This window comes from Amyelois transitella, chromosome 13 (genome assembly GCF_032362555.1).
Source record: "Amyelois transitella isolate CPQ chromosome 13, ilAmyTran1.1, whole genome shotgun sequence".
NCBI lineage: Eukaryota > Metazoa > Arthropoda > Insecta > Lepidoptera > Pyralidae > Amyelois > Amyelois transitella.
The window spans coordinates 5,870,070-5,884,157 of record NC_083516.1 but is presented as its reverse complement, the minus strand read 5'-3'; the positions used below and the strand labels follow the sequence as shown (position 1 = coordinate 5,884,157).

General features: G+C 34.4%; 2 protein-coding genes across 2 annotated transcripts; both read right to left on the bottom strand.

The window, feature by feature from the left end:
- Nucleotides 1-3,889: 3,889 nt before the first annotated feature.
- On the bottom strand, nt 3,890-8,408 carry LOC106132049 (sodium channel protein Nach-like). The gene is made up of 10 exons (XM_060947405.1): nt 8,308-8,408; nt 7,645-7,839; nt 6,876-7,163; nt 6,683-6,764; nt 6,499-6,584; nt 5,871-6,073; nt 5,298-5,463; nt 4,966-5,069; nt 4,568-4,778; nt 3,890-3,905 (listed from the first exon to the last, which is right to left on the bottom strand). Exons 1-10 carry the CDS (start codon nt 8,406-8,408, stop codon nt 3,890-3,892), a joined length of 1,452 nt encoding a protein of 483 aa, XP_060803388.1.
- Nucleotides 8,409-10,371: 1,963 nt separating this feature from the next.
- LOC106132048 (uncharacterized) lies at nt 10,372-11,199 on the bottom strand. The gene is made up of 2 exons (XM_013331362.1): nt 11,008-11,199; nt 10,372-10,560 (listed from the first exon to the last, which is right to left on the bottom strand). Exons 1-2 carry the CDS (start codon nt 11,197-11,199, stop codon nt 10,372-10,374), a joined length of 381 nt encoding a protein of 126 aa, XP_013186816.1.
- Between the last annotated feature and the right edge of the window lie 2,889 nt (nt 11,200-14,088).

Genomic DNA, 14,088 nt, shown 5'->3' with positions numbered 1-14,088 from the left:
AAAGTCTTGACATATTTGTCATGATAGGATTTGGCATTTTCCCTGTATAGTTTTTTAACACCAAAGGTCCTTAGAAAGATCTGACGTTCAAGTAATATTTTGTGAGTAATGTTACTTCAGAAAAGAGCACCTGAATTATATGATCACCAATAGTCAACACATAATTTTAAGAAATGAGTTTAACTATCTTACTTAACACATATGTAAGTGTTGTTGTTGGGATTTACTTTGAGGCGGGATTAATTGCTGAGGGCTACATCATGGCTTCATAAACTAAAGACGCATAACAACATAATTTAGTCCAATTGTCGTATGGAATGACCACGCTCTGACTCAATAGTCTTATTAGTTCAGTTCGTGGAAAGATTTCCGCATTAGTAATCTGAAATATAGGATTTCAAACAACAATTTTTCAATTAAACCCACGGGATAGACAAATGAAGATGAGTACCTATGGGAATTCAACAAGAATTTTCTAGTAAAACTAGATCGCATAGATAAAAGAACATAGTTTTCTAAAACGCCACATCAGGACAAGCCATAGAAGTGATAGGTATTTTTAGTAAGCAGCGTTGCTCTGTTGGATGGTGAGGGTGAGGATACCAAAATTCTTTTAAAACTAGGGTCTTATTATTGGTTTTGCCTTGGCAATGACCGAGTCTTCAACGCCTAGATGACAGAATTATAAGTAAATTCTCACGATCGAAAGATAAAGGTACACATTTGGTTACTTCGTTAACTACATTTCTATTATCAGGCCAAAATGTTGAACTGGGCCTATCCGTCTTTTCAACACTGTTGACAGTCTACTCAGTAAGTGATAAAGACGAGACTATATGTATGTATGGTTGTTAGGCGATAACTTTCGAATCGTATGTCTGATTTTGATGAAATTTAAAATGTGTGTAGAATCTGTATCTATCATCAAAATCGGTTAAGTAGGTAGTTTTTGACATATTCACAAATTTGTACAAAAATTAAAGTGTTCGCGAAGTCTAAGTTCGCGGCGCACGACTAGTTATAGTTACTTTATTTATTTATATTTTATTGAAAGACAAAGGAGAAACAATAGAGACTTATCGCAGATAAGGGTATCTAGTTATTTCTTTATATCAAGCTTTCAGGTATTCAGTTGACTACAAAAGCTGTATCTTTGTTAAGAATAGGGCCTTTGTTTGTTCGCAGATAACGGAATGGAAGAGACCAGCTTTAACTTTAATTAAAGGCAAGTCAAAAATTTATTTTTTGTTTTATTTCTAGGTACTCAAAACGGGACGAAGCCAGATTGTTTTAAATTAGGTGATATGATTCATCGTTGTTGGTTATTATAATACTGGTTCTCGTTTAATTTAGCGTGTATAGGATTTTATGGGTGTGTAAGTTGCCTTGTGAATTTGCATTAGAGTATTTATGTGTTTAAATTTTGTCAGGGACTAAATTCGCGTAAGGTCAACTATATTGGGCTAGTTAAGCTGTCCGTCCTTTATAAAACCTATCTTCCAACGTACGCCCGATCTTCCAACGATTTAAAATAAATTACATCCATTATACCTTACCCTCACTTATATAGTACCTACATGTTTTTTCTAATGTGATATTGTGTTAACTCAACCTAACTCTTGTAACTTCTCTTTTTACTTAATAATCATATTATATAATGCACTAATATTATCTCACTACTATAATAAATGCGAGATTATCTAAGTATGTGTGGATGTTGTTGTTACTCTACTACAGGACTGATGTTGATGAAATTTGGTACAGGGGTATAAAATATAACCTGGAATAAATTATCTGGAAAGTAATATTTTTTATTTCGAAATACGCACGGGAACGATGGACCGAAGAGCAGCAGTTTGCAGACAGAATGCAAGCAACTGGACGGAAAAAAGGAAATGGACTACTTATCTGCCTACTTTCGCAGTTTTTCATTTTTATGGAAAACGCTCATTATCCATTACATCTGACTGACTGAATGAATGCATCGTCTGTACTGTCGCTAAAAGCTTTGAAAATTTTTCTCATTACATCGCTCCTGTCTTTGGAGCGGGAAGAAGGCGCGTGGGCGCCAGTTCCCTTATAAATGGCTCGATTGTTGCCTATCCAGACATTTGCAATAAACGCCTTGGCACAGCTTAACGTCAGTGAAATCACTGAAACCGTCTGGATTCAGTGCTAGTTGCAAAGATGAAATTTCAATATGTGTGCGCTTTCGCTGTGTTCGCGATAATCGTGTGTTTACTTACCACTTCTGAAGCAAAACCATTTCGATCGGGGAACATAGATTATGTGAGTTGTTTTTTTTTTACCTAGCATGTGTTGTTCTTAATTTAAAAAAGTTTCTTCTTTTAGGGTACCTGTAACCTATAACAATTAAAGAAATAATAAATGATTTTAGCACAGCCGATCTCGAGTATTTCTAAAGTTGTTACATACTCGTACATTTGCTCTACAATTACTATTGTGTTTAAAAATAAAACTTTGAATAACATTGGCAACATTATGACTGTTATCGTAACAGTGTAAGACTGTGTTTTTCACTTTTTGAATTAGTAATAGATTAATTACTATACTACAAAGGATAAATTCAGAGAAAATATTTGTGATAATTAAACCGACTTGTTTAAGCTATTTCAAGAAAATGAAAAGTGATCAAGGGTAATAAAAAGAAATAAAGTGATAAATAAGTCATTAGCCTTAAATTGTTCCTATCGATCACACATTAACGAAACTCCTTCCTCCTCAGTTGGAAGCATTGCGACGGATGCAGAAAATTCCCCAGTGGCACTGCATGCGTTACCGGCGGTACCAGCTGCACGGACCCTGCAATCGGTGGCTCATGAGGAGGACCTGATACCGGAGATAGCATAGAGTAGACGGAAAATTTTTTTGATTTTTTTTTATTTTGTGCCAGTGCTAAAGAATTACGAATACGGCAGATCAATGAGTTAAATCACCAAATTTCATAATCTTTGGCCTATCAAGTGTACTCGTATATCCTATTTTTACTGGCAAAAGTTATTAAGTTAGGTAGTTATTTTTTCTTTTTCTAAAAGATAACAGGTAATCGGATAAGCACGAAGTTTATTGGATTGAATAATGTGTTGAAAATAATGATTGTTGTTTTACATATTAAATGCATTAGCATTTTTGAAAGTTACATGATTACATTATTTAGTATTTTCAAAGTACCTTGTTCATAAATTCTCGTTTAAAACGATTTAACATTATAGTAAAATCGTCAAAAAAATAATGAAAAAAAAAACCGAAACACATATTAACAAAATAAAATAAAAATAAGGCATATCTAAGGCTCCCCAACGAAAGAGAAATATAAATTTAAATAAAAAAAGAAATCACTTTCTTATGTACGAGTATTTATATATGAGTTTGTGTCTATATGTATCTTGTATATTTTTATATATGTAGGTATGTATGCCCTTAAATATATATTTTTTTTCTTTATATTGTATGTTCCTATGTTTATCTTATACACCCAACGCAAGCATATCGGTTCTATAGATATAATTATATGTGTGTGCACTGATTACAAAAATATATGTCACAATTTGTTAAAATTACAATAGAAGCCTATTCTGAGAGGTGGGGACCTGGTGTCTTGTATGACCAGGCAGTTTAAGCCTATTTCAAGCACCAGTCTTCACAAAATTTACAGTAATTAACTATTTTATTATAAGTAGTAGTATAAGTTACTTGCATGCACCAAATGTAAAATTTTGTGAAGAAAATAAATAAATTTATTATTATTATATATAAATAAAAGGTACTTATACAATAATATTTGTATTTTTATCCTTGTCCAAACTTGCAACTATATATTAATCCTTTGTTTCTATCGCGCATCGATAAACTATATAAAGTAAGTCCTTTAAATTTTGACTAGTCTAGAAAAAAATATATATTGTTATTTACGCCGTTGGTTGTCTTACAAGAAAGTGGTAGAATATCCTATTCATTTGTGTAAAGCAAATAAGTATTGTCGTGAGTAGTAGCCATAAAGAGGCCGAGTAATGATTCCTGCTAGTTGCATCAGTGTAACTGCTGTCTTCCTGTAACCTAAAACTGGGACACTTCCAGAACGTACCGGGTAAGGGATCGGTGTCTCACTGCCTCAGTTCCTAGTCATGTTAACGACCTAGGTTAATCTGATTATATCATACGGATAACAAGTACTTAGCCTAACGCTGGTAACCGACTAGAGTCTGTGTAAAGATTTGATTGTTGACTTATAAATATATTGCTTTTTGTTTTCTTACCAGAAATTATAAGTAGGTAAGTTACCTATCTATCTATAAAATTGGTACATATCAGAAAAAAATGGTTAATGGATCAAGGTAATAAGTGATAAAATAAATGCTTACTTCATTATTTATTGCGACCTATTTTCAACCAAGCTTTTGAGATAAAAAAGGCTAAATAAAGAAGCATATAGGTATAAACCAGTAGGGCCTACAAGAAAAAGGAGCTAGAAGTTTTTAACATTCCGTTATTAAACTATTTATTATAAGCAACAAATTTAGTAGTAAATACACCGCTATTGGCATACGGTCCTACTTTTTGAGAATTATTCATAACATTGATAGCATTATCATTAACGCGATCGCTCAGTATAATTTTAACTTTCTTCCTTTTCTTAACATAATTCCTCCGATCCAGCCAGATATTATTTACAAAACGAACTGAGAAATAAAATATCAGTTCCACAAAGCTGAGAATGCTGGCACCAACAAAAAGCCCCGTTGTCCCTCCTACAGAAACTGAAATTTTAAACCAATATATATTTTATTTACCTCTCAACTTAGCCTTAGTATAAGTACTTAACCAGAGTATGACCAGAGCAGACAGAAGTACCCGTTTTCTCCGCCAACGTACTTAATAGTTAAGTACGCAAGTTGGTACTTACTTACTCATGTTTTTAGGACTTACAAAGTTATACCAACTTACCCACTAAATCAAGGTGGCTTCTTACAACTCTGCGTTTAAATCTTTCCGATGGTAAATATGCGAGCACGATTTCTACTTCTGCTTTTTTCTTTAAAGTACGGTTTCTGTAAAATGAATAAAATTTTCTTTTCAATATTTATACACAGTTTGAATTTTAAAGCCACGCATCTTTTCCGGAGAGGCAAGCGGAATCAATATTATTACATGATGACCTACACTCACGACACGAAGTTCCTCACATGCATGTATCTAATTATTTGAATCCATCTCTTATCAAGCTATAGGGCATTTGATAATATATTAGAAAATATAGTAGATACTGGTACACTCACGTTCTTATGACGTCCTTAATGACAGTAATCTCAGCTTCATGGCATGATGGTAAACAGTTACAAGCCATTCCAGGTCGTGTGGCCCAATTGGGTTTTAGTGTGGTGAGGTGTGTAGCCCTGGAGTGGAGGCAGGCCATGCCGGTAATGTTGCACAGTTCAGCTTCTGCTACAAAGTGGTAAAAGAGATAGATAGGTTTTTACAAAATATCAGTAATTACAGCAATTAGCTACTTTGGAAGTCTGTAATTCAATGGTCGTCAATAAATTGGTTTTGTAGTGTTTTATTAGAGTTTAGTGATACTTAATTGGGAAGGAATCGTGAAATAAAAGACGTAGGTACCGCTTGCCTTATGGACTGGATTGACTGGTATATTGATAGACGTACTTCTTTACTTAAGTGTATAACAACCTACAGTTTATACTTAATTATGTAACTTTTTCTTACCGATAGTTTAAAAATTAAATAAATAGAATAAATTTCCTCGGCATTTACAACCAACGCGTGAAAATAAGATATCAGTGTACTTAACAGTCAACATAGTTTTTTTTTTATGATATCCTCGTTGTACTTACAAGTGCCAACCATGAAGTGGTCGTTACATCCACAAGTGTCTATTTGGGCTTGCTTTCGACACTTAATTGTGCAGGCGCTGTAAGAGTAATGAGGGTAGAGTCCTCCTTCGTTTTCGTCGCGGGTATGGCAAGCCCGCTGCTCCACTGATGTTTCTGATGACACCAGTGGGTCATTTTCAATGTTACGGACTGTAATTCGCCGACTGAAAGGTTACTTGATTTAAAATACCTATAAATGATATAAATAGGTACCAGTCGATGTCATTAGCTGACAAAAGGAAATGTTGTAAGATTGTCAAATTTGTTATAAATACAGTTAGTAACTGTAAGTCTCTCTTTTAACATAAGACCAATTTACCGCTTGCGTTTTAAGCTATTTTCTTCAAAGATGAGGTACAGTTACAACAATATTTCTATGAAATTTTTGTAATAGGTAAAAATTAAGGGGAAGCCAGTGTAAAACTTGGAATTTTTACTATCAAAGGTAGCTAGCCAGTTGTATCTTAATTCTATTAAGATCCAGTTGGCTCTACCTACCCTGTTAGGCATGAAGACGTGATGTATGCGTGCGGTTTGGGACTAAACGCTTATGGACTTGAGTGAATGATTAGATTTATACTAAACAAACCTGTAAGTATGCTTCGTCTGAACTTTAAAAGTAGCGGATTGTAGAGTAGTAATGCTAGGTATTTCATCTTCTCCTATGGTATAAACCTACAAATTATGTAAATATTACGATAGAAAATATATGCAAATGTCAGATCGTGTAAATATCGAAAATTTTAATATCAAGTGTACTTCATACTGCTTACCGCCGCTGCTAATAAAATTTCAAACTTGATAATTCCTGTTTTATGGGTTCTGTTGCAAACCATTGGATATGGATTTGGCTCCCTGAAACGTATAAAATTTTTCATATATTGTCTTTTTTTCCTAACTCTGAGCCGTCTATTTACTGGTCCCCACTTTATTAGAAGGCTACTCACAAATAGACTTGTAACTTACTTTGTTTGTATAGAATTGAGAATAAAGCATGTGCCAATATCAGTATCTATGGGCTGGAAGTACTCGCAACAGTCAAACATATTCCCATTGTACGAACAGTTTCTTATAATCTGCGGACAGTCACTTCGAATCAAGTCAGCGTAATAAGTGTAGTTTTCCATCGGACACAGTTTGTTCGGATTCTTTGCGTGATGACATACTTCAACTAAAGTGTAGCTTATTCCTCGGTAAAACGCTATTTCTTTCAGAGCATCTTCTAAATCTAGAAGGTGGCCGGGTGGCCAGATCCTAAAACAGTAGATATGAATCTATTGTACATACATCTTACTAACAACTTTACCAATATTAATGTATTAAAACTTCACTTAGTCCTTAAGCTTCAACAAGTGCGAACTTTATAATGATTTAATTGAGTTAACTTAAAAGCATTATCTCCTACTGAACCTTTAAGAAATTATAAACATAGGTGTCAAAATTTGATCGAATTAAGTGATCATTTCTAGCGTTAGTACGAGTGGCGGAGGACTGCCTGATATAAGTTCTCTAGATTTTGACTGAGTGCAATAGATATTTATAGTAAGTCAGACTATTTATTGAGAGGTTTTCCTATGTTATTTCTTTTATGATTCCAAATAAGCCCGCCATTGCAAGTGATTTGTTTATTTTATAATTATGAACTATTTTCTTGTTACTGTGTAAATTTCTATGCAATAAAGATATTACAAACAAACAAACAAAGGTAGATAAGGAAGCCTATAATGGTACTAACGTGTCAGCGACTTCGTACACCTTATCAACATTGAGCAGTTCGCACACCGCCACAGCAGGCAGCCTGGTCTCCCAGTCCACGTAGGTCGTCTCCACTCCGAAGCTGATGGGGTTCTCCACGAAGGAGTCCCAGGCAGCTATGATGAGCAGTGAAACTCCATACCAAGCAAGGACAACTAGAATTGCCCATACAACTCTACAGAGAAAAAGATTTTACGTTTTCGATTCGCGAAATATAAAAGCAACTGTTTTAGACGTTATACGACTTTATAAGTTTTAATATTTTTTTCTCTTGTCAAATCCAAGTAATTCTAGCTAGTATAATGAATTTTCTACCATTAAAATTTTGGTTTTATCATTAAATTTTACGTAACATACCGTTATACGTAACCTATTTAGTAAAAATTTTACCTTACCGGCTTTGATCAAATACATACTACTAACTGACTGCAAATGCAGCAACAGAGCGAGGTGTTTGATTCAGTCCTATCGAAGGAAAATTTATTTGTGCTCTATTTTTACTAGAATTACTATTATTTATCTATGATTCAATATGCTTTGTATTTTTTTGTTTGTAACCACTACACACTGTTTCAGCAATTGTGGTTCCTTGTATGCTCTCTAAATAAATATTTATGAATTGGTTTAATAAAATTCTACTTACCTTTCTACCCAATGTTTTGTATCATCAGCTATGAAATGCACCCCAGCAATAGTGCAATTAGAACAATAATCTTTTAGGAGAGAACGACAAGCGTGTGGCATTTTGGACAACTAAATAGTGACATCAAAAGCGGAAAATTAAGCTTCACCTCGAAATTGAATCCTTTTATAATTATTTTACATTGTGCAAGCAATGAATATTTAATAAAATAATTATAAACAATTGTGCAACGTCGTGTTATTATGCAGTGCCACGGACACTGACATTCAAGGTTACGTAAATACAAAATGTTTTATTTGTTCATTTTGTGTGCTTTTTACACGAAGTGGCCCTTTACTTAGCATTTCTTTCTAAATAATATACTTAAAATAGCTTCGTTTTTAGAGTGTTAATGAGGCAAACATGCACATTATAACTATTGTATATTTGCTATAAAAAAATTACTCACTACGTATGGTTACACTACGATGGTTTTTCTTTGAAAAGTTGTTCAGTTTAATACATACATACATATGATCACGTCTATATCCCTAGCGGGGTAGACAGAGCCACCAGTGTTTAAAAGACTGATAGGCCACGCTCAGCTGTTTGGCTTAGTGATAGAATTGAGATTCAAAAAGAGACAGGTTGCTAGCCCATCGCCTAAAAGAGGAATCCCAAGTTTATAAGCCTTTGCTTTAGTCGCCTTATACGACATCCGTGGGAAAGAGATGGAGTGGTCCTATTCTTTTTTGTAATAGTGCCGGGAACCACACGACACAGAATTTAGGCTAAAACTTATCAAATTTGATTTTATGTAGTTCGTAAGTATGCACAAATTTAAAGGTTTCGTGGCATAATAAAACGATTGTTTGGCTGACTCAATTATATTATCGTACAGATTTACATTAAATATTTACAAACGTTATGCTTCTGTAATTATGCAATTTAACAACAAACAAGTATTCAGATTTCTCACTTTCACAAAAATTGTAGTGGCTATTTTTCATAAAAACATCGTTCTCTTTTCTTAATACCGATGAGTTCTTCAGTATAATAAACAAAATTACTTAAAAGTTAGCCTGTTTCATCATCAGTGTAAAGTTAAATTAAGAGGAATTAATTACATTCGATTCGTTTTAATTAAAGACTATGCCCATAATTTTGGGTTATTTAAGTTTATATTTTAAAAAGTTCCAATACACATTATAATAAAGAACATTTTATCTAATAAAAGAAGAAAAATAGAGTGTGTATTATTAAGTATTACTTTATTTTACGTAATGACAGGCGCATGTTACGCAAAAATATGTCTACAATCAATATTTATGTTAACCCACACATACACTATATTTATACATATACACTCCACATGAAAAACAGAAATCCCTGTCTCCTGGGTTCTCCTGTTCTGCCCTATTAAAACATTTTTTTTACAATCTAGCTTTATCCTTGAACTAGAAGAAAGACGAAATTCGTTTTATACAATGATTTAATACCACAGAAATCTAATTACGTATTCTGACTTTTGTTATTAACTTTTTAAACACTTATTTTCTTATAATTCCTCTTCCTATTATTTGTAATTAGGTATATAGCAACTCCGCTAGTGTGTTTTTAGTTTTCCTTCATATTATCACTCCCAGTTCCTCTCAGAATTCCGGGATGATATACTGAAGGTATCCTTCTTTATAGTCTTCTCGCTTTATACATTCTTGATTCTTCTTTTAGGTGATGGGCTATCAATCTGTCACTATTTGAATCTCAATTCGATCATGGAGCCAAACAGTTGAACGTGGCCCACTAGTCTTTTCAAGATTGTTAACTCTGTCTACCCCGCAGGGGATATAGACGTGATTATATGTATGTATGTCTTTTTATACAAAAGTTATAAAAAAGTACCCATTGATGGTTACTATTAAAGCATCGCGATTATCACAATTTCGTATCTAATCATAAAAAATGTGCGAGGAATGTTCGAATAACCTTAGGGTAAGAGAGTGGAAAGATAAGACACATTATTAGAAACACTTATTGAAAAATTGGTCCTCGCATGAAGTTAAAAGTTTATAAAGATGATATCATTTACAAATGCTGTAAAATATCTGGATTGGTGAAGGCTGGTGGTTCGAAGAAGTTTTGGTGAGGATGCGTCGGGGCGTAATGCTGTGTCGGGGGCTGGGGGAAGTGCCGCCGCCGGGGGATGAGGCCGGCGTGAGTCAGCACGTTGTAGATCTGGTGTCGGCCAACATCGTCTGCTTCTCTGTGGTGGACCTGAAAAAGATATAGCCATATTATCACGTCTTTATCCCTTGCAGGGTAGATGGAGTCTTGATTGATAGGCCACGTTCAACTCTTTGAATTCATAAAGAATTGATGGTTTTATGATGGAAGTTAGATACAGAGATTAATGACTACAGATTAGTGATACACGAAGGTTATAAAATGGAAGGATGTTGCTGTTTCAAAGAAATTCATTCCGCGCGGCCCAGTGGTAAACCAGTAACTGTCACTGGGAATATCGAAGATCCTCGGTTTGATTCAAAGGAACATATTTTACATGTTGTGAAAAATAAAATGTTGCACTGGGGTGTGCTTTTTTATCAGATTAGCTTCTGCTCTGCGTTATCTTCCAGTGAGCTGTGAGGAGAGATATGTGAGGGAACAAATTTAAATTTAGCCCTTAGCGAGAGCAGAAACATGTTAGTATGAAAATGTTACCAGTTTCTCGCCGTGGTGAAGCAAACTGGCCAATGGTAGCACTTCGCGGAGATGTGGGTTGTGTAACGCTGGGCTCCTCAAATGTCCGGGAAGCTGCTCCTCTTCATGTCGCACCTGCACCACCGCGGGGTGCGGGGGTGGGATGCAACTTGCCAAATAACATGATGATAGTAGAAGGACTAGGTGCTTCATCCTGCTAATCTGGAAATTTTTTGGAATAAGTACATACATACATACATATGATCACGTCTATATCCCTTGCGGGGTAGACAGAGCCAACAGTCTTGAAAAGACTGAATGGCCACGTTCAGCTATTTGGCTTAATGATAGAACCGAGATTCAAATAGTGACAGGTTGCTAGCCCATCGCCTAAAAGAGGAATCCTAAGTTTATAAGCCTATCCCTTAGTCGCCTTTTACGACATCCATGGGAAAGAGATGGAGTGGTCCTATTCTTTTTTGTAATAGTGCCGGGAACCACACGGCACGGAATAAGTTTTTTGTGGAATTTAATTTTTGGAATAAGTTTTTTGTGGAATTTAATTTTTTAAAATGTAAGTGGGGAGTAGGTACCTACTAACAAGAAATAGCAAATGATAGCGATCCAGGAGGTACCATAAAAATATGCACGAAGGTTAAAAAAGAAGAAGTAAGTTTTTATGGTTCCGTTGACGCAAAGAAGTTTTACAATTTACGGTGAGCCCGACCTTATAGATTTTACTTTTTCTTTTTGTTTCAAATACCTTATATATAAACGAGGTGAAAAATGTTGACAAATGATAATATCAATAAAATGACAATAACTGACGGGACTATCAAATTATCCACTTTACTCAGCCTTAACGTGTTCTACCTGTGACCTACTTTTGGGTCCATTATTAGAAATTGTTCTCAGTTCAGTTATGTGATGTCCACTATTGAAATAGGTACTGCCACGCATTTCTGTACCTACTTTGTAGTGATAGCAAAACAAGTGTTATGCATGTTGACAAACAAAACTTACAAAATGACAACAATTAGGCCACGTCTTGATAGGGATGAATTTGCAATAATATGAACCTGTCATCACTTTTGTGTTATTGAGCGACTGGGCAGTCAACGTGGTGCCGATACTACTGGTGGTAAGACACTGTAAAATTGCGTGTAATGTTGCTTAGAGAGCAATAAGATCACTAGAATCGCGATTGATAGGCTACCGGGATCATTCTTGTGTGATGTTTAAGTTTAAACGCTGAATATACTTCAAGTATAAACGACCCTGAAGTTCCTAGTGCAATCGCAAGATTTATACCCAAGACCTACGTAATTAAGCAAATGCCTTAACCATTGGACCACAAAGACGTGTTATGATGTTAATTGGTATTTTTGTGGTTCCCTTATGTTTTTTTTTCAACATATAAATGCGTTGATGTTTTGAATTAAGTACCTACTTTGTAAAACATAAAGTGAAAGATGAAGCTGAAGATCGTACCATTTGTTCTTATTTCTTGAAAAGTACTTTGTTTCCGATAAGATAATATCAGACATGGATGCCAGCCATTGTGACATAATGTGTGTAAGGCCATTATGAGTTGCAAGATGGTCATTTCTCATACTCGGGCAATTGACCCATGAAGACCCAAGGTCGCAGTGCTTACCAAAACAAATTTCACTTTCAAATACGAGTATAGATAAATAGGTAGGTACATTAGTTTGGTCAACGTTGGTCAATCCTCGAGAATGTTAACAATAAAAGTGTGTATGTTGTTAATGTATTTGTTAAAAGGGTGTAATTTTTTGACTTGCCAATGTTCTGTTCGGATTGCATTTTGAGAATTCCGAAATGAACAAGGAATACGCTGTCTGTCCGTCCATATTGCTCAGACGCAGATACGATTAGTACGTAAGAAATTAACTGTGACTAATTACATTTATTAGATGTATCTACATTAACGACCGTTTAATTTCAGCTCATATTCTGTGCCACATCATATTAACCATGTACTTCACCATGGTCTGTGAAACCAGACCGGAAACTCCGCTTTACATTTGCGAAATGTTGATCGTGTGAACTGGGTCTTTTGGACCCTATTATTACGTATGATGGTAGTGTCATATTAAAGAATGTTTCAGTATCCAAAGAACTTCACAATTTTCATACGTAAATTGCTACTCAATTATGTACTGTGGGCCACATAGAACATAGATAAGAATGTGTACTACCTAAAAAGGTATATACTCGTACCTTTGTAGCATATATACATGCACGATATGTTTTCTTTGAGTAGTATTTCTTAATATTTAAGTATATCTAAAATTCATGTCGTCATATTTCTTCACCTATTAAAGTTTGTGTTAAAATATAATATGTTATAACATTATGTAACTTTTTATGTTTGTTGTTTAGGAGCTTACTTTATTTTAATTAGGTAGTTTTAATATTAGTATAGTTTAGAAATTGTAATAATCACATTTAATTTTTCTTAAAATTATTTATATAACTATAATAATATTATGTAACTTTTTAATTTAGTTTTAGCTAATTTCTAAAATATTTAAATAATACTGTCATCAAATCATCATTAAGTAAGCCTTACAGTTGAACGTGGCCTGTCAATCTTTCAAGACTGCTGGCTCTTTCTACCCCGCAAGGGATATAGACGTGATTATATGAATGAATGAATAATACTGTTTTTGAAAGTGCAAATAGTACCTACGCCCATGTTTATGGCCGGTGTAAAATGATGAAGAAAACAATTTGAGTGGGTGTACTTGCTGTTTTTCGGGCCTATGTCCCGTGGAAATTGACTACAATAAAGCACATAAAAAGTATTTTTGTAATCATTTGAAATACATGATTCAGACTTCTTTTCTTCGTGACAAACAATAGAACAAAAGGTTATATATGGAATGCAATTGTATAAATTAAATTAAAAAATGAAATAGAATACCGAAGTATTGGCAAAGTATAAAATTCCCTTCCCGCGTAATTACATAAATAAGAACTTACAACAACAATCAATATTCGTCATAGAACACAGGTTCTATAAAATATCATCGCAGGTTAAATATGCTCGAGTTTCAAATATTTTTAACGATGAGT

What these genes read in the sequence shown, in the direction of transcription:
- LOC106132049 (XM_060947405.1), bottom strand. Translation starts at nt 8,408, where the DNA reads ATGCCACACGCTTGTCGTTCTCTCCTAAAAGATTATTGTTCTAATTGC. An exon ending in ATTAAGGACGTCATAAGAAC is followed by an intron (nt 5,070 to 5,297) that starts GTGAGTGTACCA and finishes TTCATTTTACAG; the next exon opens with AAACCGTACTTTAAAGAAAA. An exon ending in AAGCCACCTTGATTTAGTGG is followed by an intron (nt 4,779 to 4,965) that starts GTAAGTTGGTAT and finishes TTAAAATTTCAG; the next exon opens with TTTCTGTAGGAGGGACAACG.
- LOC106132048 (XM_013331362.1), bottom strand. Translation starts at nt 11,199, where the DNA reads ATGAAGCACCTAGTCCTTCTACTATCATCATGTTATTTGGCAAGTTGC. An exon ending in TTCACCACGGCGAGAAACTG is followed by an intron (nt 10,561 to 11,007) that starts GTAACATTTTCA and finishes TATCTTTTTCAG; the next exon opens with GTCCACCACAGAGAAGCAGA.